Raw genomic sequence first — 27195 nt, forward strand, 5'->3', positions numbered from 1 at the left:
TAATACTATAATGCAGTGAGAAGTGGCTAATTAACTTTGTCATAACAGAAACAATGTAACAGACATGTCAACTAAGCTCTAGAATTGCTTAGTAATGAGAATTTTCAGAAGAAATGGTTAAAAAAAAAAATACCCCACACCTTCTGGTCTTCAGTTTTCAGAAGGAAAGGGAATAGATTGACAAAATGGAGGGAAAGCAAAAGGAGACTTACTTTTCTCAAAATCACTTTTGCTATTGTCCTTAATTCTTAATAAAAATGAAGATTAAATTTAATTCGATTTTAATGCTAACTAGGTCCACTGTAAGTGTCTTCACGCTAAGGGCCAGATTGCCAAGAGCTCAGCACTCAGGATCTTCCACTGTGGGACAAAATTTCAAAAAGAGACCATCACACAATGTGCTGAGCTTTTTTGAAAATCCGGCCATTTATTTTGGTGCTTAAATGGGAGCAGAGCTCTTTTGAAACTCCGGCACTACATCATGAGCGTGAACAGTTATGTCTGTTTTACAAATATGCAATATAAGTAAATCGATACTCAGAAAAGGGAAATTATGCAAAATTTTTACAAAACTCCTCACGTGAAGGAGAAGAAAAGAGGCACCGTGAATGACCTCAGCCAAAGGGGAGTACGTGCCCTGCATATTTCCGTTATCTTAGAATTGGTGGATGATTCTGGTTGTTGTTGCTTTTTGGCCATTTGCCTGTGTAACATATCTTACTCCCTTTAAATTCAAGAGCGTGGGAACAGCGGGTAGCTCTGCACCACTGATTCAGGTCTCCTATACTCCCTGTAATCTGTACTCTGCTCTGATGGCAGAGCATCAATCACCTGGTGGTATGGGAGGCATCCACACAAAGTTTATTCAATGGGGAGGTGGCAGAGAAGGAGGGTGAGAAAGGAGCAGAGAGGAAAGAGGGGCAATAGGACAGGGCAGGAAAAAGATGCCCCATGTTTTCCAGAGAGTAGCAGTATCTCACACGGCAGCATGGAACTGATGAAAGGCGTTGTGCTTCTTGTCAGCTTCTAGTAGCTCCCTCTGGCCAGATGCCAGCCCGCTATGCCTGAGGGAAAGGCACCACAGTCCAGGCCTTTGGGAGCAGGGAACTCAGAACACCCCTCCCATCACAAAGTGCACTCCATAGTAAACACATTGCCCTCTTTCTCTCAAAGGTCAATCAACTTCCTCCCCTTTCTCAGACCCAATGCTGCAAGATATTTACGAAGGGCTCAGATCTTCAGAGGATCGGGCCCCTTGCTACTCTCCCCTTTCAAATCCTTCCTTAAAGCTAATTTCTCCCATGACACCTTTCACTGAGCATACTGTCAGCCCTTAAAAAACAATGAGTCATAAGCTTTAACTCCTCAAGCCATGCATGCATGGAAGAGACCAGCATCCCTTGAAGCCTGGACAATTAATGTATCAAGCTGTCTGTATTTACTTTATTCCAGTGTTATCTATAGGATCATGTATTTCCCCCCAAGTGTGCAGAGCATTGAACAAACAATTGATGCTCAATAAATAGCTATTTGTATCTCTAATAATGTTGTAGAGGCTTGGCTCCTAATGCTATTCACTTTACATAACACCTCTGTACTGCTGTCAAACAAATTCTCTGAACCTCTCATGGAACACAGAGGGCGTGCTGTCAAAACTCCTCTCTCCCAGATGTGTGGTACGCAGCTGCTCTGATACCTCCTTCCATTTTACATAACACTGTTCAAAGGGATTATGTAGATAGCTATTATATAATATAGCCAAGCATGGTCCCTCCAGCTGCAAGGATGTTTTTCTTATCTGCCATACACTGATATCCAAACATTTTAAGGTAAATTTCTCATTTTAACTAACAGCCAATCAGTTTGATCTGCTAGCATTTAGTGGGAGCACACTTGCCAGAAATTAAGCTGATAGCAAAAGTAATAGATCTCTGTGGGTACAAGTCACATAGTATAGGGTTATCTCCCATTTACTAAATGGTCCCCTAAAACTTAGAAGGCAATATAGGGATTAAATAAATAATGCTACTGCACCTGTTTCTCTTTTTTACAATGATCTTTTCCTTCCAGTCACCCTTAATCAGGCTGACAAATGGCCGCACCCACCTGGAAAGTGGGTTTTCCTTCACTGCAGTTATTAAGTGTCGGTCAAAGAATTAATCAAGTTGGTTATGTCAGCTGTGATGTTTCTACATGGGACATCAGTGATAGCCCCTTACAGGATCCAGCCCTCTCAGTGCCCACCCGTCCCACTGAACCCCACTGACTTCAGTGGGAGGGGAGCATGCTCAGCACCTTCCAGGATCAGACTCCGATTGAGCAATCTGCTTCTATTGATAGATATACAATTCACTGACTTCAGTGGGGCTGCGTGGCTGGAGCAGAACAGAATCTGACCCAGCATGCTTTTGTCTTTCAGTCTGACTGAACTCCTTTGGGGGAACATCGAGTGCGGAGCCCAAGTCGGCAGGCTGTGTGCGGCGAGAATCCTGAGCACACGGTGTGTATGTGGGTGGGTAGGAATTCTCTTGCCACAGCTGTGGGGCTGCTCCACAGCTCCTACTGCAGCAGCTCCTGGTCTGGCTTGCTCCCAAAAGCTCTGTGAATGACATCGCTCACAAAGCCGAAGTCTTTGCTCTATAAATTGGGCCCTCCTACGTAGTAGAAATGCACTGGTTGCACTGCACGCAAGGACCTCAATACCTGGAAGGCTGGGGCTAGGATTTGCCCCCAGAGATTTTTTTGCGTGAGCAAAAAGTGACTGCAGGTATGAGTGATTGGGGCTAGTTTTTGTGCATTTGTCCAATTTGTACAGATTCTGTTCAATATTCTGCAGATGCTCCCAAAACCTGACATGGGTGCATTTAAAATATCCCTATGGAATTTAAATAAGTATTGCATTGTGTGCAATTGGCCTTTTGACCCCATTAAACATTAATATGGGCATGTACCACTGTCTTTTGTTACTCTTGAACTTTGTAGATCTGAGACACAGAAAGAATGGGCCATATTCATCACTAGTGTAACTCCACTGATATCAATGGAGTTACCTCAGGAGATTAATCTGGCCCCCAGAATTTTGAGCCTCAACCTGACCTGCAACTGCACCTGTTAATACTAACGGCTCACAGACTATCTTAGCTCAGGTGTCTGGATGAAATGTATGCAGAATGGAGCGTTTCAGGTCGCCTCCTAATTCTTAAATAAATAAAGTTTATCCATGTGAACAAAAAGGCTGGTATTGAAAACCTGAACAGTGACTCAGGGATCCTAATGACCGCCAGTAAAATGCATAAAGCATTCATGTCCTATCGCATCAAAATCAAGAGAGGAATTCAGTTTGGTGGATCTGTATTACAGCAACCCACTTTATAAATGGTAAAGAAAAGACACAGCTTCAGGTAATGGAGGGTGTGGAAGAAAAGAACATTCTAAGATTGAGCTATCTATGGCAAATCGGTTGCAAAAAACCTGAGCAGCATATTCAAGACATGTTCCATTGCAAAATCTTAGTGAATTTGAATTTCTCTTTTTTTGGGGCCTCTCTTTCAATTTCTTTTTCCCAGGATTTCTAGTGAAATGTACCAGAATGGAAGTTCCTCTGAGCAGGGATTGTGTCTGCCTATGGGTCTGTACAGAAGACACTGTCCAAAGTCAGGAGACATCAAATACTAATGCAGGGCCTGATCTAGCTCCTATTTCAGTCAACAGGGGCTTTGCCATTAACTTAAATGGAATCAGGATTGGGGCCACCGTGAAAACCAATGTCAACTATTACAGTAACAAGTCTGCACACTGAATCATCCTGGTCTCATGGTAGAGGGGTGGAGGGGTGGGGGACAAGGGGAGGGGTTGGTGAATGCTGCATCCTCCAAATAAATGGAGCAGTAACACCCATGCTCAAAGCAAAACTCTTTAGAAAGTGAATGTCAGATCCACTGGAATACATACACACAGCAACCACAACACATTAACAGACAAAACATGATATTACCTGTTGTGACTGGAGAAGGACAAGAGAGCTATGAACAGGCTTGCTGCTTCGCTAGTACCCCTTTGTGACCTGTAGGTTGCTACACACTACAGGTAGTCTGCCTCAGTTTCCTCTCAATGACTCACAAAAGGATTCTGTCTGTTCAGAAATACCCCTCCTTAGGGTCTGGTTTCATGGGCATGACATTCAAAATAAACAGACACAAAAAATCTATCTATAGCCTTAAACTAAGTACAGCACCTCCTCTCTTAGGTACTGTCTCAAAACTCCCCAGGTGTCTCTGGAACTTTCCTGCTTTAGCAAGCCACGCCCAATCCTTCATTGCTGGGGCAACTCCCCATACTTCTCTGGCGTCTGCTCTCCCTAGCCCTCTGACTTCCAGGCCCAAACTTTTCCCCACTAGCAAAGGGTTTCCTGTAAGAGCTTCTGGCTCATTGCATTTCCTCTGCCATAGCTTCCTTCAGTTCTGCCTCCTCAAACACTCCCCACTCCCTGCAGTGTCCTGCTGCACTTTACAAGGGAATCATCTCATCCCTTCTGAAGTATGCCTATTTAGTAATTAGTAGGGCTGTCAAGTGATTAAAAAAATTAATCATGATTAATTGTGCAAATAAATGACTAATCATGCTGTTAAACAATAATACCACCGTTTAATTAAATATTTTTGGATGTTTTCTACATTTTCAAATATATTGATTTCACTTACAACAGAATACAAAATGTACAGTGCTCACTTTCTATTTATTTTTTATTACAAATATTTGCAATGTAAAAAAAAACAAAAAAAATAGTATTTTTCAATTCCCCCATTACAAGTACTGTAGTCAAATCTCTTTATCATGAAAGTCGAACTTAAAAATGTAGAATTAGGTACAAAAAACCTGCATTCAAAAGTAAAAATGTAAAACTTTAGAGCCTACAAGTCCACTCAGTCCTACTACTTGTTCAGTCAATCGCTCAGATAAACAAGTTTGTTTACATTTAAGGAGATAATCCTGCCCCCTTCTTGTTTACGTCACCTGAAAGTGAGAACAGACGTTCACATGGCACGGTCATAGCCAGCGTCACAAGATATTTACATGCCAGATAGGGTGACCAGATGCCAAAGATGAAATATGGGGATGCCAAGGGGCGGAGCAAAAAAAAAAGCTGCCAGAGCGCCCCCCCAGGCAACACTCTGCAGCCGCTGGCTGGGCCCCCAGCTCTGCATCAGAGATGCAGCACTTGGCTGCTCTTCTGCCCTAAAAGCCAGCCTCCCTCCCGGCACGGGCTTGTCCCTCCTCCGCACACAAAGGCTGGTGCAGGAGGCAAAGTCCCGGGGGGTGGGGCCGTGAAGCCCGCAGAGCATGGGGCAGCGAGAACCCACCTGGAGACGGGAGAGCACTGCAAAGGAGGCACAGACCCACCCTTCCCCACCCTGTAGCTGCCATAAGCTCCAGTGAACAAACCGGAGCGCTCCCCCCTTGGTGTGTGTGGGACTGCCGAGCCACTTCCTTCTTCCCCCGCCGCCTCCACTCCACTCACGGGCAGGAGGTTTCAGGTTACAGCGCTCGCACCCCGGACCCCCCAGAGCCGCCGCGCCAAGAGAGAGGCGAGGACTCGGAGCAACTGCCCGACCCTCCTCCCTCCATCCCCCCTCCACACATCCCTCCTCCGCTGGCCTCCATGCGCAGCTGCTGCACCGCACCACCTTCTTAATTAGGGTTACCATCCGTCCGGATTCCCCCGGACATGTCCGGCTTTTTTCAGTTAAAAATAGCATCCGGGGGGAATTTGTCAATGTCCGGACTCCCCCCCTCACCCCCCCCAATGCAGAGCGTGCGGGGCTTACAGGGCAGCCGGCCGGATGGTGTCACTCGCACGGGGCTCCGGCAGCCAAAGCCCTTCCTCCTCTCTCCTGCAACTTGACACCACTCCCCTCCTCTCCCTCCCTCCCCCTCCCGCATTCACAGATCACCGGCCGTCGCCTCGGCCTCCGGCAGTCTGGAGCTCCGACCCTGCTCCCCTCCCCCGCTGCCGAGCGTGCTGCTCTGCAGCACAGTAAGGGGGCCGGGGGTCAGAGAAGCGGCAGGGAGGTTCTGGGGGGGGTAGTCAAGAGACAGGGAGCAGGGGGAGGGTTGGATGGGTCAGGAGTTCGGGGGGGGGCTGTCAGGGGGTGGGGAGTGGTTGGATGGGGCGTGGGAGTCCCAGGGGTCTGTCTGGGGGTGGGGGTGTGGATAAGGGTTGGGGCAGTCAGGGGACAGGTAGGGGGTAGAGTCCTAGGGGGCCAGTTAGGATGTGGGGAAGGTCTCAGGAGGGGGCAGTCAGGGGACAAGGAGCAGGGAGGCTTAGGTAGGGGGTGGAGTCCTGGGGGGCAGTTAGGGGCAGGGGTCCCAGGAGGGGGCAGTCAGGGGACAAGGCGTGGGGGGAGGGTTGGGGGTTCTGAGGGGGCAGGAAGTGGGAGGGAGTGGAAGGGGCAGGGGCGGGGCTAGGGCAGGACAGGGGCGGGGCTCCTCCCGTCCTCTTTTTTGATTGTTGAAATATGGTAACCCTATCTTAATCTTCATGGCGGCCGCGCCACACACGCCGGTGTCTGGCCTCCCTCCAGCGCTTGTGCCGTTGCTATACAGCTGATCGGCGCGCAAGCGGCGTGCGTGGGGAAGAGGCGGGGCCAGGGTGGGGATTTGGGGAGCTATCCAATGGGGGAAGGAGGGAGCGGAGTTGGGGCGGGGGGTGGGGAGCCAGAGCGGAGGGCAAAAATTGCTTCTTTGTCCAGTGTCTCGACCAAACATTGGTCGGGACGTGGGACAAACAAGTAAAAATCGGGACGTCTAGTCACCCTAATGCTAGATGCGCTAAAGATTCAGACATCCCTTCATGCTTCAACCACCTTTCCAGAGGACACGCATCCATGCTATAATGGGTTTTGCTCGATAACGATTCAAAAGAAGGCAGACCAATGCATGTTCATTTTCATCATCTGAGTTAAATGCCACCAGCAAAAGATTGATTTTCTTTTTTGGTAGTTCAGGTTCTGTAGTTTCCGCATCAGAATGTTGCTCTTTTAAGACATCTAAAAGCATGTTACACACTTCGTCCCTCTCAGATTTTGGAAGGTACTTCAGATTCTTAAACCTTGGGTCAAATGCTGTATCTATCATTAGAAGTCTCACATTGGCACCTTCTTTTGTCAAATCCGCAGTGGAAGTGTTCTTAAAACAAATATGCTGGGTCATCACCCGAGACTGCTATAACGTGAAATATATGGCAGAATATGGGTAAAACAGAGCAGGGGTGTAGCGGGGTTGTCACCCCGTTCCGGCCCTGAAGGGGTTAAAGCAGCCCTGGAGAGGGCTGTGGCGGAGAAGCTAGGCTGATTGGGAAAGCAGCCACAGCTATAGCCAGTGCAATCGGGGCCCAGCTGGCCCTTATAAGAGAGCTGTGGGCCAGAAAAAGACTCTCTCTCTAGCTTCAGTGAGAGAAGGACGTGGCTGCCTGGGAAGCTGAGGAGGGTACATAGGATGGAGCAGTGCTGGGGAAGGGCAGAGGGAGCGGGGGAGCTCCAGCCTAGCAAAGCCCCAGGCTGCAGGCCGAGTTAAGGGCCCACAAAGGTACTGGGGCTGCAGAGGGGCAGTCCAGATATAGACAGAGACAGCTGGTCCAACCCCCCTTGGCAATGATGAGTGGTTTATAGACTGCAGTCTGCCCCAGGAAGCGGAGGCTAGATAATGACTGGCAGTAGCCACTGAGGCAAGATGGGGATAGGAAGTTGGGGGTTCCCCAGGGTGGGGAGACCCAAATTGCGGGTTACTGCTGGGGGCAGGACCCTGACAGAGGGGCTGGGAGGGACATGGGGCCAGCGGCAGGTGGGACACCGGCCTGCAGAGGGCGCTCCGGGCTGGGAAGAGCTAATTCCCTAGACAACCAGCAGGAAGCGCCGTGCCGGTGAGTCGTCACCCCGCCACAAGGTGACACAGAATTCTCCCCCAAGGAGTTCAGTCACAAATGTAATTAACGCATTATTTTTTTAACGAGCGTCATCAGCATGGAAGCATGTCCTCTGGAATGGTGGCCGAAGCATGAATGGATATATGACTGTTTAGCATATCTGGCATGTAAATACCTTGCAATGCCGACTACAAAAGTCCCATGCAAATGCCTGTTCTCACCTACTGGTGACATTGTAAATAAGAAGAGGAAAGCATTATCTCCCATAAATGTAAACAAACTTGTTTGTCTTGGCCGTTGGCTGAACAAGAAGTAGGACTGAGTGGACTTCTAGGGTCTAAAAGTTTTACATTGTTTTGTTTTTGAATGCAATTATAAATCAAAAAATAATCTACATTTGTAGGTTGCACTTCCACGATAAAAGCAATGGCACTACAGTACTTGTATGAGGTGAATTGAAAAATACTATTTCTTTTGTTTATCATTTTTACAGTGCAAATATTTGTAATAAAAATAATATACAGTGAGCACTGTACATTTTGTATTTTGTGTTGTAACTGAAGTCAATATATTTGAAAACAAACATCCAAACATCCAAAAAAATCCCAAAATATTTAAATATTAAAACTGTGATTCTATTGTTTAACAGCGCGATTAAACTGTGATTAATCATGATTAATTTTTTTAATTGCGATTAATTTCTTTGAGTTAATTGTGTGAGTTAACTGTGATTAATCGACAGACCTAGTAACTAGGATTTGCTGCCCCCGCCCCTCCCCCCCCCCCCCCGGGGCCTCTAGCCTATAAACAGGGTCAGCCACCCTGTTAGAAGAGTGTAAATACAAGTTGTATATGTTAATCTGAAACAATACAGAATACCACCTACCTTTGAACCAGGAGGAGCAGTCAAGCCTAAAAAAGCATACACTGCATTATTCTCTCTAGCTTCGAAGAAAGCTTCATAATCCTTCATGGAAGGGGGTGGGGGGGGGAGAAAGAGAGAGAGAGATTATGAGCCATCCAAAAATAATAAAGTATTAGTTCGATACACCTCTCCCAAAGCCCACACTGAGCAAACTAAAACTTTTCAGGACTTATGTGGCCTAAAGCACAATTCAGAGGTCAATTCATATTTCTAGCACTAATTTTGGTATCCGTAAATTTAAATTTTAGTACTTGAGAAAGGGGCCAGGATGGCAACAGGTAAACCACAAGCAGTGACAGCTTCACCAGTATGTCTCGACTTTGACTGGGAAGCAGGGCCGGCTCCAGGGTTTGGGCCACCCCAAGCAGCCAAACAAAACAAAACAAAACAAAAAAAAGCCGCGATCGCAATATGCGGCGGCAATTCAGCGGGAGGTCCTTCGCTCCGAGCAGGAGTGAGGGACCCTCCGCCGAATTGCCACCAAACAGCTGGATGTGCCGCCCCTCTCCGAAGTGGCGGCCCCAAGCACCTGCTTGGTAAGCTGGTGCCTGGAGCCGGCCCTGCTGGGAAGCACCACATTCATGGCAATTCAGTCCTTGGTCTCTGCTGTTACGGTTGATAATTGCGCCAGATGGAGGCAGCAAATGCTGTGGCATGGACGCCTCTCCACAAGGACAGAGCTGAGCCCCGTAACTTGTTTCATCACGGGAGATGTCAAAGTGTTGCTACTAATCTCAGTCAGATTCAAACCTATTATCTGAAAATGAAAAGCTAAAAAAACACTTCTTCATGTTACTAATCCTCAAGTCACAGCCTTGCCATTACACTGGCATTGTTTTCAATGCTTTTGTGTATGTGAATGCACAAAAGCAAGTGGTTCTCCTCACTCCAAAGGCCAACATCTGCCTTTGCACACTGCTTTGAGGTAAGCTCAGTTAATGCACTAGCCCAGTAAACACTAGAGGTCTCTGCCTCATAATGTTTGGTGCTCAATTAAAGTTACAGAACTGCAACACTAACATACACAGCCACTTCTCGGGAGAAAAGGGGAGGTGGAGAATGAGGGAGAAACCACCACCACACACACCCTGCTTTCTGTATATTTTCTAACACAGAGAATGCAAGTCTGCCCTGAGCACAGAGACTCTATGCTCATGGCTCTGATAAGTGTGGAAAGAGCTACACAATGAAACTGGTTTTGACAAACAGTTGCGAAATACTGGCTAATCATGCTTAGGAGACTTGCATAAGCCACCCGTCATTTTGATTACCACACACATCCCTAGCTCCGATTTCCAAAGTCACATTACAGACCTAATGTAGGCTTTTTTCCTACCCTTTCTCCCCCTTTTCACTGAAGCTGTAACACTGGTTTTCTCTGCGTCTGATGGGCATGCTTTTGATGCAAGAATCCTGGCGAACCATCTAGCTGAGGAATGCCAGTAATACGAAGAAGGCTGAGTAGTGGGTTGAAGTTAGTGAGGAAGCTGCCATTGAGGGCAGGCTGTTTCACACGCCCCTCCATCTACAGGCAGAAGCATGAGAAATTAGCTGAATCAGAATGCTGTAGACTGGAATCTGCAGGGGAATGCTGTGGTCAGGAGCAATATCCCGTGAGGCTCTGTGGCAGTTGGGAAGAGAGGGCAAAACAAGGAACTGCCAGTTTGTGTGAACTGGAGATCGGAGATGTTCGATTGTTGTTAAATTTGAACGTGTAACTTTCAGGTTTTAGTTTTTTAAATAATGTGTACAGATTTGTTAAATCCTCCCTGAAGCCCTTAGGCTAATGCACACTGGAGTCATTTGATAACAAGTGTTTTGAGTGTCCTGCTTCTGTATGGTCCAGCAACCTGATTCCTAGCACAACTACTAGGAAAACAACCCTGTCAGCTACAGAAGAGGGTGACCCTTGCATGGCAAGTTATTGATGCATAGAGTTTATAGTCACAGTTTAGAAGTGTGAACAACAAGGGTGATGTCGTGGTGGGAGTCTGCTATAGACCACCAGACCAGGGGGGGATGAGGCGGACGAGGCTTTCTTCTGGCAACTAACAGAAGTGACTAGATCACAAGCCCTGGTTCTCATGGGAGACTTCAGTCACCCTGATATCTGCTGGGAGAGCAATTCAGCGGTGCACAGACAATCCAGGAAGTTTTTGGAAAGTGTAGGGGACAATGTCCTGGTGCAAGTGCTGGAGGAACCAACTAGGGGCAGAGCTCTTCCTGACCTGCTGCTTACAAACCGGGAAGAATTAGTAGGGGAAGCAAAAGTGGATGGGAACCTGGGAGGCAGTGACCATGAGATGGTCGAGTTCAGGATCCTGACACAAGGAAGAAAGGAGAGCAGCAGAATACGGACCCTAGACTTCAGAAAAGCAGACTTTGACTCCCTCAGGGAACTGATGAGCAGGATCCCCTGAGAGAACAACATGAGGGGGAAAGGAGTCCAGGAGAGCTGGCTGTATTTTAAAGAATCCTTATTGAGGTTGCAGGAACAAACCATCCCGATGTGTAGTAAGAATAGCCAAGCTGGTCGTCTGCCATATTTACTAAACAGTGAAATCCTTGCTGATCTTAAACACAAAAAAGCAGCTTACAAGAAGTGGAAGATTGGACAAATGGCCAGGGAGGTGTATAAAAATACTGTTCAGGCAGGCAGGAGTGAAATCAGGAAGGCCAAATCACATTTGGAGTTGTAGCTAGCAAGGGATGTTAAGAGTAACAAGAAAGGTTTCTTCAGGTATGTTAGCAACAAGAAGAAAGTCAAGGAAAAAGTGTGGGCCTCTTACTGAACGAGGGAGGCAACCTAGTGACAGAAGATGTGGAAAAAGCTAATGTACTCAATTCTTTTTTTTGCCTTTGTCTTCACAAACAAGGTCAGCTCCCAGACTACTGCACTGGGCAGCACAGCATGGGGAGGAGGTGACCTCCTGTGGAGAAAGAAGTGGTTCAGGACTATTTAGAAAAGCTGGACGAGCACAAGTCCATGGGGCCGGATGCACTGCATCCGAGGGTGCTAAAGGAGTTGGCAGATGTGATTGCAGAGCCATTGGCCATTATCTTTGAAAACTCATGGTGATCCGGGGAGCTCCCGGATGACTAGAAAAAGGCTAACAGAGTGCCCATCTTTAAAAAAGGGAAGGAGGAGAATCCAGGGAACTACAGGCCAGTCAGCCTCATCTCAGTCCCTGGAAAAATCATGGAGCAGGTCCTCAAGGAATCAATTCTGAAGCACTTAGAGGAGAGGAAAGTGATCGGGAACAATTAGCATGGATTCACCAAGGACAAGTCATGCCTGACTAACCTAATTGCCTTCTATGACAAGATACCGGCTCTGTGGATGAGGGAAAGCAGAGGATGTGTTATTCCTTTACTTTAGCAAAGCTTTTGATACGGTCTCCCACAGTATTCTTGCCAGCAAGTTTAAGTAGTATGGGCTGATGAATGGTCCATAAGGTGAATAGAAATCTGGCTAGATCGTCAGGCTCAACGGGTAGTGATCAATGGCTCCATGTCTACTTGGCAGCCGGTATCAAGCGGAGTGCCCCAAGGGTCGGTCCTGGGGCCGGTTTTGTTCAATATCTTCATTAATGATCTGGAGGATGGCATGGATTGCACCCTCAGCAAGTTTGCAGATGACACTATACTGGGAGGTGTGGTAGATATCCTGGAGGGTAGGGATAGCATACAGAGGGACCTAGACAAATTAGAGGATTGGGCCAAAAGAAATCTGATTAGGTTCAACAAGGACAAGTGCAGAGTCCTGCAGTTAGGACGGAAGAAGCCCATGCACTGCTACAGACTAGGGACCGAATGGCTAGGCAGCAGTTCTGCAAAAAAGGACCTAGGGGTTACAGTGGACGAGAAGCTGGATACGAGTTGGCAGTGTGCCCTTGAAGGCTAATAGCATTTTGGGCTGTATAAGTAGGAGCATTGCCAGCAGATTGAGGGACATGATCATTCCCCTCTGTTCGACATTGGTGAGGCCTCATCTGGAGTACTGTGTCCAGTTTTGGGCCCCACACTACAAGAAGGATGTGGAAAAATTGGAAAGAGTCCAGTGGAGGGAAACAAAAATAATTAAGTCAGGTTTGACAAAGTCCTGGCTGGGATGATTTAGTTGGGGACTGGTCCTGCTTTGAGCAAGGGGTTGGACTGGATGACCTCCTGAGGTTCCTTCCAACCCTGATATTCTATGATTCTCTCTGCTGAGCATGTTACACGTGTACATACAGAACATGCATCCCCAGGTAAAACAAGCAGGTACCAATTCATGTTTACAGTGGAACTGATAAAAATATAAAGGTGGGGGTCCATGTATAATTTAAGTTCCTGCAAGCTGAATTCCTGTGATTTGGATCCAGCTTTCCAAGCTGATGGCATCTTTCCTAATAACTGCCAAGTAGAATCATCACTCATGAGAATTTTTGCAGCAACAGAGTGCTGCTCTCTTGGCATTCCTCCTCCAGCTGATGATTCTTTACACATAAAAAGAAATGACATCTATCTTAGCCTATTAGGGCCTGATCAAGTAGCTTCATCTCCCATTAACGTCAATGGAAGTTGGGGATCTCATCACCTGGCAGGATTAGAACCTATGGGAACCATACTCTAAACCAATAGATTAGAGTACCAAAAATCTCCTGTATGATGGTTAGGAAAATCTGCCTCTCTGCCACTTGATCCATTAAATCATTTAGATAAGAGAAATGCAGCAGATCTCATTTATCTGGACTTCAGTAAAGCATTTAATATGGGAAATCATTAGTGAAGCTGGGGATTAGTACAAGAATTGTAAAGTAAGTAATTGGGTAAATGGGAAACAAAAATGGGTTGTTTTGAAGAGAGTTCTATCGGGCTGGAGGTAGTACTACTGGGGTTCCTCAAGAATCAGTCTTGAGACTGATCTTATTTAATATTTTCAGGAATGATCATGGCACAAAAAGTAAACGTGTGCTAATGAAATCTGCAGATGACAAAAAGTTGGGAGGTGTTGTCAACACAGCGGAGGATCGGAATATTATACAGGAAGACCTTTGAGCGCTGGAGTAACAGAAATAGGATGAAATTTAATAGTACAAAGTACAAGGCCATGCACTTAGGGACTAATAAGAACTTCTAATATAAGCTGGTTGCTCATCAGTTGGAAATGGTCGAGTAGGAGAAAGACCTGGGTATATTAGTTGACCACAGGATGACTATGAAGAACCAATGTGATGCAATCCTAGGATGTACCAGGCAAGCTATTTTCAGTAGTGATAGGCAAGTATTAATGCCATTGCACAGGTCACTGGTAAGCCCTCATCTGGAAAACTATCTACAAAACTATCTGGTCACCCATGTTCAAGAAAGATGAATTCAAAGTAGAACAGGGTCAAAGAAAGCTACTAGGATGATCAGGGAGCTTGACTTGTTTGACCCAGCAAAATGAAGGCTGAGAGAGAATACAACAGCTCTCTACAAATACATCAGGGGGGTAAACACTAGGGAAGAAGAGGAGCTTATTTAAGCTAAAGGACAACATTGGCATGAGAACAAATGAGTATAAACTGACCATGTTGTGATATCCCTGAGGTTTTAGGATCCAGGCCACCAGTTATTCAGGACGACTAGCAATTAAAGAGAGGCTGAGGGCTTTAATTTCATTCTAGCCTGGAGGAGAATCTCCTTCTATTCTCTTGGAGATGCGGTTTTGTTTTTTACTTAATATTTTTCTAGAGCAATCCATGTAGTTGCCAGTAACGCCTTCTCCCTTGTTGTTTCAGGCTCACTCTTGCTCTCTTTAAGCTACCTATATCACACTTTTCTTCAGTCCTTCTCTCCCAGGTTCTGGCAGCTAAAGACCAAACTGGACTCAGCATGGCTGTGCTCCTGTGGCAGATTCAAACCTCAACTATGGGCAACTTACCAGAAGAGAGAGAACAGAACGCTCAGCTGGTCATTTGCAGAGGACACTGACAGACTCAGTGTCCTGAAAAAACCTTTGCTCAGTACCCAACTGTGACATTGCACCCCATAAGACTTTATGGAAATATGCTTATGAATGTATATATGACATAACAGAAATATGTTTTATGCTACATATACCATGTAACATATCTATGTAAAGGTTATGATCTACTGAATCTATTCATCCTATTTGTATGCATGTCTCATTTTTGTGTTCAAAGTTATGAATATTGGCTGTGTACTTGCTTGATTTCTAAATAGCCTTAGCAAAGCATTTGGTCAGCTTCTTAAGAAAGAAATGTGCAAGTTAAGTACCCAATCGAGAAACACTTAAGGGATCTTGGAAGGCTCCAATCCACATAAGAAGTCTACTTGATGACGTTCAAGGCAGCATGTGAACCATGCCTGCTACCTGTAAGTTCCGAGTCATGCATGGACATGTGACTTACCCATGTGACTCCAAAACTCCATCTTGGAGCTGGACTTTGCATAGGAGAGAGGAGAGGGTATCCACCCACAAGAGAAAGTCTATTTAAACCCTCGGGAGACCCCTCCATTTTGTCTTCAGCTGGCTCAAAAGATATCCTTGGGGAGTGGAGAGGCTACCTTAAGGAAACTAGAACAAAGGACAGTAACTAAAGGGGATATGAGTGATTGCTGGACCCAGACTAGAAGGAGACTAGTCTGTAAAAGGAAGCTTACTAGAACACCACTGAGGGTGAGGTTTTATCTGTATTCAGTTTTCTTAACGTATTAGGCTCAGACTTGTGTGTTTTATTTTATTTTGCTTGGTAATTCACTTTATTCTGTCTGTTACTACTTGGAACCACTTAAGTCCTACTTTCTGTATTTAATAAAATCATTTTTACTTATTAATTAACCCAGGATATGTATTAATACCTGGGGGGGGGGGGGCAAACAGCTGTGCATACCTCTCTATCAGTGTTATAGAGGGTGAACAATTTATGAGTTTACCCTGTAAAAGCTTTATACAGGGTAAAACGGATTTATTTGGGGTTTGGACCCCATTGGGAGTTGGGCATCTGAGTGTTAAAGACAGGAACACTTCTTAAGCGGTTTTCAATTAAGCCTACAGCTGTTCGGGAACGTGGTTCAGACCTGGGTCTGGGTTTGCAGCAGGCTAGTGGGTCTGGCTCAAACCAGGCAGGGCTCTGGAGTCTCAAGCTGACAGGGCAGGAAAGCAGGAGCAGAAGTAGTCTTCGCACATCAGTTGGCAGCCCCAAGGGGGTTTCTGTGATCCAACCCATCACACCAACAAATTACAACAAAATACAATATAAGCAAATGCCACCAAACCCGGGAGAAGCAAAGAACAGTCTATTATCAACTACTCTATAATTCTGTGCTAATCCTTCTTACTGTATATGGAACTCCGATTCTATGGTGATGGGTGCCCTAGAAAAACGTATGATAGAGAGGCATCCCCTGTCATTACAGTTGCACAGTTTTCTTCATTCCCTGTGCTAAACCACTGTGTAACATTGTCATGCTTCATTTGACAGCTACAGCTCTGCAATGTAAAGGTGGCTGCATTTAATTGGTAAAGGACATCTGTGAAGTGACCCTGCAGGTATACACATGGGCTCTGCAGTGCTGTAGGAAAGAAGGTGACACTGTATATAATTGAATGCTATTATGAATGTTATAGGAGAGTTCTACAAAAAAATATTTCAGAGGGGCAACCGTGTTAGTCTGTATCAGCAAAAACAACGAGGAGTCCTTGTGGCACCTTAGAGACTAATGAATTTATTTGGGCATTTACTCTAATCCCTCAGACAGAGACAAACACCTACAGGATCTCTATCAAGCGTTCTTAAAACTACAATACCCATCTGGGGAAGTGAAGAAACAGATTGACAGAGCCAGAAGCGTACCCAGAAGTCACCTACTCCAGGACAGGCCCAACAAAGTAACAGAACGCCACTAGCCATCACCTACAGTCCCCAACTAAAACCTCTCCAGTGCATCACCAAGGATCTACAACCTATCCTGGAGGATGATACCTCACTCTCACAGACCTTAGGAGACAGGCCAGTCCTCACTTATAGACAGCCTCCCAAGCTGAAGCAAATACTCACCAGCAACCACACACCACACAACAAAAAAACCAACCCAGGATCCAAATCCTGCAACAAACCCCGTTGCCGACTCTGTCCGCATATCTATTCAAGGGACACCATCATAGGACCTAACCACATCAGCCACACCATCAGGGGCTCATTTATCTGCACATCTACCAATGTGATATATGCCATCATGTGCCAGCAATACCCCTCTGCCATAAACATTGGCCAAACTGGACAGTCTCTACACAAAAGAATAAATGGACACAAATCAGACATCAAGAATTGTAACATTCAAAAACCAGTAGGAGAGCACTTCAATCTCCTTGGACACTCAGTAACAGACTTAAAAGTGGCCATTCTTCAACAAAAACACATTTGAAAAACAGACTTTAACAAAGAACAGGAGTACTTATGGCACCTTAGAGACTAACAAATTTATTAGAGCATAAGCTTATGCTCTAATAAATTTGTTAGTCTCTAAGGTGCCACAAGTACTCCTGTTCTTCTTTTTGCGGATACAGACTAACACGGCTGCTACTCTGAGACTTTAACGAGAAACTGCAGAACTGGAACTAATTTGCAAACTTGACACTATCAAATTAGGCCTGAATAAAGACTGGGAATGGCTGGGTCACTACAAAAAGTAATTTTCCCTCTGTTGATACTCACACCTTCTTGTCAACTGTTGGGGATAGGCCACATCCACCCTGATTGAATTGGCCTCATTAGCACTGACTCCCCACTTGGTAAGGCAACTCCCATCTTTTCATGTGCTGTATATTTATACCTGCCTATTTATTTTTCACTCCATGCATCTGATGAAGTGGGTTATAGCCCACGAAAGCTTATGCCCAAATACATTTGTTAGTCTCTAATGGTATGTCTACACTATGAAATTAGGTCGATTTTATACAGTCAATTGCGTATGTCCACACTAAGCACATTAAGTCGGCGGAGTACATCCTCACTACCGTGGCTAGCATCAACTTACGGAGCGGTGCACTGTGGGTAGCTATCCCACAGTTCCTGCAGTCTCCGCCACCCATTGGAATTCTGGGTTAAGCTCCCAATGCCTGATGGGGCAAAAACATTGTTGCAGGTGGATGAACTCAGAAAACATGTCATCGCAAGTGCAGTTTTTTCACCTTCTAATCTGTGATAACCTCAGGGACGGAGATGATAGGGGGAGCATAGAAACATTCTACGCTCTACGATTCTGGGAGGACTGCATGGTCACCTGTGCTTCTGAATTCGCCACGCTGACCAAACAGGAAATGAAATTCAAAAGTTCCCGGGGCTTTTCCTGTGTACTGGCTAGTGCATCCGAGTTCAAAGTGCTGTCCAGAGCGGTCACAATGCAGCACTATGGGATAACTCCCGGAGGCCAACACTGTAGATTTGCGTCCGCACTACCCCAAATTCGACCCAGCAAGGTCGATTTTAGCGCTACTCCCCTTGCCGGGGAGGCGTACAGAAGTTGGTTTTAAGAGCCTTTATGTCGACGGAATGGGGTTGCTTGTGTAGACGCATTCATTATAAAATCAACCTAACGCGGCTACATTTGACCTAACCCTGTAGTGTAGACCAGGGCTTAGGTGCCCCAAGGACTCCTCGTTGTTTCTACAAGAGTTATCCATATATATGTCAATAGTTAGTTACTAGATACGTGCACCTCTTCATTACTAACTCTTTCTCAACCATCAGTCCCTCAGTTATTAATCATTTCATGCAACACAGTGCAGAATGTTTTTTATGTTCTGTTTGAGGGCCACATGGCACATAGTTTAATATGCAAGCTTAGTTAGTATACTGAAGATTTAGGTTCAAATTTTGACTCAGTTACAAGGAAATTCCCTTTCTCTTCATAGAGAAAAAGCCACCTCTCAGTCACCACATAATTGATAACCTATTCCTTTTCTGTTGCATCTGGCATATGCCATCATCAGAGCAATATTGTAGTTGGCAGCAGGATAAAGTCTAGGAAAGTCAAAAAGAGAAGGCCAAGGAGAAGCTTCAAATGGTTTCTTACCCCAAGATATCGGCTATCATTGAAGATTCGAGGGGGCAATGGGTTTCCACTCGCTGGTCGGCTCTCTTCCGGGACATTCTCTCTCATCCATTTCCGGTTCTCCTCATTGGCTGCAATATCTTTTTCTTCAAATTCAATCTTGTTGACTTCCAAGAAGCCTAACACATCTTGCTGCTGTTTTTTGATCTACAATAAAAGATGTGCGAAGGGAGAGAGGGAAATAAACCAGTCAGTGATCAAATAGAAGCTCAAAGGCAGAGCAATCTATCTGTGCAAGTCCAAGGGTGCAGGTCACTCAGCGCTGTTACAAATTCTCTCTCTAGGCCTGGTTACTGCCTTTAAGAGAAATAGTCCATTGTACATCTCTCACTCCCCCTTAATATTCTTTTTGGTGTACATTAGTACAAAGTGCCACAATGACAACCCAGGAGACCAGATCCTGCACAGAAAAGGTAAAATGTGGGTAACTGCTACTCAAACATTCCTTAGTGCCCAGCATGGTGCTGCAAGCCCTGTAGTAGAGGGACAACTTCTAGTGGAGGCAGAGCAGTTTAGTCTCTATGTCCACTGAATCTGCAACTCCTCTGATGAGGCTGCCTATTAGTGTTCCAAATGTGATGGTAACTTGTGTATTGTGGACACCTGCCCTCTAGGAAGAACGCTGCGACTTCTCTCCACTCACCAAACCATTTCACATACAGCAGTGAGTGGTCATCAGACCCCCCCACTGAGCCCCACTCACCTTCACCTGGATCCCCTGCAGAGTCCTATTGCTCCTGCACCCGGAACCCCACAACGAACTCCTGTGCATCCAAATCTACCACTGAGCCACCCGCACCCAGACTGCCCCACACAGAAACCTCTCACCCCACACTAAGCCCCTCCACACTTGGATCCTGCTGAGCTGAGCCTGCCTGCCCACACCTGATGCAGAGGCAGGGCCCCCCGGGTGTTTCTGGGGTAGGCCCAGCCCTTGCACTGTGTCAGGGTCGGGTGCAGCCTTCCCGCCGAGTTCCTGTACCGGGAGGATGTGGGGGAGTTAGGGTGATCTCCCACCTCAATGCAGCCAGTGGCCTGTGCTCCCACTGCTATGCTGGAGCCACATTTATTGATAAATAAAATTTGAAGAATTTTAAAATATTGTGCGCATAATTTTTTCTTTTTGGCGCAGAATTCCCTCAGGAGTAAATGGTGCATGTGTGCAGCCCACTGCTATATCTGTAGGCACAGGTATGTCACACCCATCCTTCAAAAGCAGGTATCATTTGAATTTCCTCTTAATTCCCTTGAAAATGGAGCCCTACAAAATTGTAACCTATTGTTTCTAACACTTCAGGGATTACAGACAGAAATCAATAGTCCCTCAGAGAAATCAAATATTGTCCAAAGAAGAGCTGAATCCAAATGCTAGATATTTGTATTGTATTCAACACACGTGTGTTTGAGTCAACATGAAGGATTACTGGAGTGTAAATCAAACAAGGCTTTCAAAGGGCCACAAGCTCAGAAAATTCAAAACCCATTTTTCTTCTGTACTTCAAAAGTTGGAGACTCAAGATATACACCACATCATCATATAATGCAGAGCGATTTAACAATCATCGCCTATAGTGAAGAGTTGCTTCCCAGCAAGCCTGATTAAGCCCCTTGCCTGTTACACCAAGAGTTGAGTCTCTTTCAAAGAAATTACTCAGTTTGGCTCCCCATATGATTTACAAGACATATTTTAAAAGGCATTGTACACGTACACACGTGAGTATTCTAAACACAAACGGACAACCAAAATATTCCCTCTGGCTCTTGAGCTAGAAGAGATTCTTACTGTAAAAGATGTATGCACCAATATACCAAGGCATATTCTTAAATTAGGAGGTTACACGGAGAATGACTTTTTTATTTCACATTTTAGTCAATTATATCTGTTCAAAGACAAAGGGAGGTTAGTGGTCTTGCGGATACCATACCTATATGTCTAACGATTATCCAGGTAGCTGTAGTTTATTAACTACAGTTAAGTTTGCTGGAGAAAGTAGTTCATGGTGCAAACCTCTGACTTAAAATATGTACACCCATGGGAATCATAGGTTCAAGTTCCAGAAGGACTGACTCAGTCTTTCATCCTTCTGAAACAGACAAACTGAGGGCCATACAGCTTACTATGTGTGGATCTTTCAGCTAAGACCCTACAACACAGAGGTCCTGTTTGCTCAGCGGTTACACTGAAGACCTCTTGGCAATTTCCATAAGAGATGAGGCTTGCTCAATTGTTTTTGGCCTAAAACCGCTCCTCCCACCACTTCTGTGCAGTGTGATGACTGACTGCTGTCCCTTCACTCCAGAGTTGGCCAAGTTTCAGCAGTGCTATAAAGGTGTCAATTGGGAAAGGCTTTGTGATACACATTAGAATGAGTGGTGCTACACATCAGATACTCAGCGAAATCCTGGTCTTAGGGAAATCAGTGGAAGTTTTCCATGGACTTCAGTGAAGCCAGGATTTTACGCACAATGTTTATCATCATTGTTCAAGTATTCTACAATAGTCCTTATTCCCAGAAAATATACTGATATTGCATCCACACAAGCAATGGGAGCATGTCCATGTACGTGATGGGGGAAGAGGGTTACAAACTTCCACTACTTTTCACAATTATTTTTTCCGTCTGTCTGTTGTCATTTAATCAGAGCTGGGCTTTTCATCCCCACCTTCATTTCAAGGGAAAACCTTAAAGGAAGTGTATGGAGTGAACAAGACCCATTCACATTCAATCCAGTGCCTCCTCTATGCTCCCACATGACACCAAGTGGAAACAGGGATCTCTACTGCAAAAGATTTTGATGGCTTCACATGAAAGTTGGCTTTGATTATTGTCATTCATAAAAATATTAGTTTCCTGATCGAGAGACGTCTTCTGTTTACACTCTGGTTTGCTTCTTTATGACTATACCAGGATGAAGGAGATTATAAACCATACCTACCCTTGCAAACAATGAAAAAGCAGGATTTAACAGTAAATTTACTTTCTTCAGACTGCCTCCTTCCCAGTGAAAGCAGCTGAAGTCCTGACTTTAGCCTAATTAGTGCATCCTGACAAAAGCTGAACTCCATATAGATGTTGAATTACTTCTAATTCAGGTCAGATACCAGACTCCCCAAGCAGCCTTTCCATATATGGACAAGTAAAAACACACAAACCCTCAAACAAGCAGATATGAGGTCAGTGGACAGGCATATGAGCTCCAAATATGGTAGCTGAGCTCCCCGGCTTGCAATAGGACGTTTAAAAAGAAAGCAACAGCCACAAACCCTAGCTGACTGTAAGATCTCAGATCAGAACATAAAGCCTATTAGACCATTTACTTTAGAGCAGGGTTTGTACATTTTATAGTTTGCTTTGGGGAGTAAAAGTTTGACCCTTTAAGCGCACAGGGTTGAGTTTCTGAGGTATTTAAAAGGGAAAATAGCTACCACCGAAATATATAGAAGTCTAGCCATCAGAATACAGCATCTCAAAAGATGCCATTGAACTCTGTTGTGTAAATTCATATCTAGACAATTCTAAAGCATCTATTTATTCAGATTTTAGTGGTTCCTTTGTAGCCATTAAAATTCATTGTATGTCAATCCATAATATGGTGCAGTTCTATGTTTAGCTAGATATCACTTAAAAATCCCAACAGTTTATTTATAACATCACTTTAAAATCATCAGAGGGCTTAGTGTTAGGGCGCCCACTGCGGTAGTCTTGAAGAAGGCAATAATTTTACCCTGACTTCATCAGGAGAGCGGCTTGCCTAGAGACTGCAAGATCGAAAGCAATAATTATGGCTCAGAATATTGAGTCAGTGAAGTAGTTCATAGACAGGATTAAAATCCTGATGCAAAGACTAAATATGAGAATGTTGCTGTGCATTAGCTGAAAAATCACTGCTAAAAAATAAATAAAATGAACAAGTTAATACCACCTGGCGGAAGTAGTTCACATTACAGGCTAAGCACAAAAGCATTTTTCAACAGACTCGCATCTGCCTCTAGAAGATAATGGAAGGGGAAAAAGGGAGGCAGAGAGGAGATTCTTCTCAGCCAAGTTATAAAGGCCTAAAAAAAAGTTTTTAAGTGATGCACTTTCTCCATAAATGTTCTAAAGCAGGGGTGGGCAAGGGCCACATCTGGGTATGGAAATTTTATGGCGGGCCATGAATGCTCACGAAATAGGGGCTGGGGTGTAGGAGTGGGTGAGGGCTCTGGCTGGGGGTGCGGGCTCTGGCGTGGAAGGGTTGGGGGTTCAGGAGGGTGCTCTGGGCTGGGACCGAGGGGGTTTGGAGGGCGGGAGGGGAATCAGGGCGCAGGAGGGGGTCACGGGTGCAGGCTCCAGGCAGCGCCTACCTCAAGCAGCTCCCAGAAGCAGCGGCAATGACCCCTTTCCCCCCCCCCCCGGCTCCTACATGTAGGCGTGGCCAGGCAGCTTTGCATGCTGCCCCGTCCACAGACGCTGCCTCTGCAGCTCCCATTGGCCGCGTTTCCTGGCCAATGGGAGCTGCAGGGGTGGCGCTTGGGGAAGGGGCAGCATGCAGAGCCCCCTGGGTGCCCTACCCATAGGAGTCGGAGGGAGGATATGCCGCTGCTTCCAGGAGACGTGCGGAGCGGGACAAGCCCCCAACCCTGCTCCCGGCTGGAGCACCGGAGCGGGGCTAGCCCCCAACCCCGCTCCCCAGTGGGAGCTCGAGGGCCACATTAAAACATCTGGAGGGCTGGATGTGACACCCGGGCCGTAGTCTGGCCACCTCTGTTCTGAAGGGAATCTTGACAAATGCCAACCATGAACAGGAGAGTGGTCTTTATAACTGTGGGCTGAGAAGAGTACCTAATGTACTGTACTGGCCTAGGTGGAAGATCAGGGCATTTGCTTACTTTAACAAAAACAAAAAACCCTGGATTCTCCATAGGCTTAGCTATTAACAGCTTACAAAAACTGATCTAGATAATTTCCAATAGCCTCAGTTCCTTCATCTTCAACAAGAACGAATATAAACAGACCCTAATTGGAGAACTTCAAAATCTTTCAGTAAAAATTCACAAAAGCACCACCTTACCCTCTTACCAATCTCCTGTTAAAACCTACCTCTGCCATAAATGACAACAAATCTCTATCATCTGGAGGCTTTTAAGATTGTGACAAACTGCTACCTCTGGTTTATGCAATCATGCCCACCTGTATGGTTACCTCATCACCCCAAAACCCCGCTTTGCCGGTTTACCCCCCAGTAGTATCTTGTCACAATCCTAGATAGTGAGCTCTCTGGCACGGGGACTGTCTAACTCTTTTGTACAGTGCCTAGCATAATGGGGTCTTGATCCCTGCCTGGGGCCATCAAGGATATGCAATACAAATAATAAAATGTCCTCCAATTGTCCCTAAGTACCATTCTTTATATTAGGCATCCAACACTCTTCACTAGATCTGTAAATCATATAGACAGCACAATCGTGCAGAGGTGCTAAATGCCTACAGCTCCCACCGACTTCAAAGTTCAGCTATGAATCACCCATTGAAGTCAATGGGAGTTGTAGGTGCCCAGCACCCCGCAGTACCTGGCCCATAAAGATGACATGTTTCCAATATTTGAGGGGAAGATTTTATTCATATTATGTGTCTGTGAGATACACCTGTCTGCTTCCCTGTCTATTGTCTCACTGTTTTCTTGTGCTCCCATGTCTGTCTGTATCCACCTGTTGTCTCTCATCCTATACTTAGATTGTAAACTCTTTAGGGCAGGGACTATCTCTTTATTCTGTGTTTGTACAGCACCTAGCACAATAGAGTCTTGGTCCATGGCTGAGGCTCACAGGTGTTACTGCAATACAAAAACAACAATACTCTGATTTCTTTTGCCTTATCTATGAAGGTTAAAAAATTGCAGCTGCTGGGAGGGGGAAAAGTGTCTATTAGGCTAGGTCAGGTGTGGTGGTGAAGGTAGTCAGAGAGTAATAGTCTCAGCACTGCTGTCAGTCACCCCTCTTGAGATGGGAAGCAGTTCTATTTCCAAGGCAGCGGACCATAAGAGTTCCCCTTAAACAAAAGCAAGTGACTGGTGCTGGAGTGGTTGGTGGTTTGCCACTGTGGAGTATTAGGGTATAATCTAAGCTGTCAGGACCCAACTCATTTTACTCTGTCTGATCAGAACAGTTAACACCTTCTCAGTTCCTAAAACAAACATTTCAACCACAGTGACAGGATGTTTGCACAACTGTATGAATGCCAGAATTATTCCTGATCGAGATCATCTCAATGGCTGTGTATAGTTTTGCAGAGCTGCCAACTTTCATTATGTTATCACATCATTTTATGTGCTTTAAAAAAAGAAGACGATTCTCTTGATTTCAGATGCTCAAATAATACAGCAATGTAATTACCTAGCTATACCAATATACCACTGCACCAAGTTTTTACTTATTCTAAAGGGCTACAGTCTCCTATTGTTTTCAGTAGGCCAAAAGACAGGTTTCCTTCAATAAAGATGACAGTCCTAATATCCACATGTGGACCACGCAGGAGACAAAAGCCTGAGGCACTGGGAAAATACACTCTGAAAATCAGCTCTTTTTCCAGGTGTTTCAAGTTGGACATGCAAAAAATTGAGGCACCCAAAATCACCTGTCACTTTTGAAATTGTTGGGCTTAGTATAGTCAATGGCTGTCATGTTTTAAATCGTGTTAGATGTCATGGTTAAGCACAACCTGCTAATATGATTTTAAACACAACTGTCCTTGTCTAAAATGAGTGTGAAGATATGTTTACACTTTCCCAACCCAGAGGATGCATGGGAATGGGTGTGGAAAGATAGAGACAGTAGAGACTGAAGAGAGATACTAAAGCGATGGGGTGGCCGTGAAAAGATGGAGTGGAAGAGGGAGGCTGAGGAGAGATAAATGTGGGACAGGAGCACAGAGACTGAGGAGGTAAGAGAAATATAAGGTGGGCGGGAGATTGTGGGATAGTCATGGGGGGGAGGAAGCGGAATGTGAAGTTGGAGTAAAGGTGGAGGGTGAGTGAATGTTGCATGCAAGTTGGACACAGAAAATTGATGGGAAGGGGAAAAATGACAGTAACTGAAGTCCCCATCTGAAGTAGCCATGAGGAAAGCCTGCATTTGTGTATGCTCCTGAAGGATGAATAATCAATTTAAATTATCACAAAGTGGGGGCAGTGGTCTTTGCCGAAACAATCAAACAGTCACTGGGCAGAACAGAATGAAAAGTGATTTATTATGTTTTTTTAATCTCTATTTTTAAGCCAGACTCACAGTTTATGACTGCTGACAATACTGCTCTCACAAAAGCCATGTTTTTTCCTTAGTATTTCCTATCTAGGTGATTTTACTTTTCTTCCCCATTAAAACACGTAGTTGCTTGATCTGAAAAACACCACTGCTTCTGCTTTTCAGTGTGCCATTCATTCTGCAAAATATCTAGAATTACAAAACTTACAGGAGATCCTACACTTGTTGCTCATGTTCCTAAGACAGTGTTGAAAGGAACAAATTTAACCACATTAATTTATCTTTCATTTTCCATTCTAATGAAGGAAATACCCTTACATTAGGTCTTATTTAAAAATAGTTGGATGCTAAGCAAACTACTGTTGTTCCAATTTCATAACCTTTGGAAATCAAAATCTGCATTAAAAACATTACAAGCGAGGGTCCCACCAATTCTTCATTCCTAGTCCATTCAGACCACTCACTCAAGTTAATGAGAGTTTTGGGAGCACAAGGACCCTTTGTTACTGTGCTCCAGGATGATGTTTAAATAGCCTGTTCTCTAATTCACTTTAAAAAAAACAAAAACAAACAAAAAAAAAACATACTTCTCCAGAGCATTTTTTATGATTTGGTAATCTACTATAATCTCATTCCTGTGATGAATACACACACTCACACACAGAATGAAATTAAAATGATATACATACTAAAAACTGGTTAAGACATCTTAAGCTTTTAACTTAACACATGCATAGACAAACATTACGTTTGAGAGCTATTCACTATGAAAATACCAGCCCCTCATTTGACTACTAGCAAGACCCTAAACCAGGGGTAGGCAACCTCTGGCATGCGGCTCGCTAGGGTAAGCACCCTGGTGGGCCGGGCCACAGGAAAACCATAACTATGAAGGAGCACAGCCCCAGAATAGCAAAGGAATGACAGCAGAATATTTCTGTTTAGCAAAAGGGAAAGTGATGGATTATAATTCCACAACCAGTTTTGTTCCCTGGAAGGAACAAG

The 27195-nt window shown here is 45.1% G+C and overlaps 1 protein-coding gene across 1 annotated transcript in view; it reads right to left on the bottom strand.

Moving 5' to 3' along the window:
• The window catches only part of SH3BGRL (SH3 domain binding glutamate rich protein like), a 71431-nt gene that overhangs the window by 5574 nt on the left and 38662 nt on the right, over positions 1-27195 (bottom strand). Inside the window, exons 2-3 of the mRNA XM_008166532.4 lie at positions 18912-19097; positions 8808-8888 (exon numbers count right to left, since the gene is read on the bottom strand). Coding sequence (XP_008164754.1) covers positions 8808-8888; positions 18912-19097 — 267 coding nt within the window. The remainder of the gene's footprint in view (positions 1-8807; positions 8889-18911; positions 19098-27195) is intronic.

The sequence above is a fragment of the Chrysemys picta genome, chromosome 9 (genome assembly GCF_011386835.1).
Source record: "Chrysemys picta bellii isolate R12L10 chromosome 9, ASM1138683v2, whole genome shotgun sequence".
NCBI classification, from domain to species: Eukaryota; Metazoa; Chordata; order Testudines; family Emydidae; genus Chrysemys; species Chrysemys picta.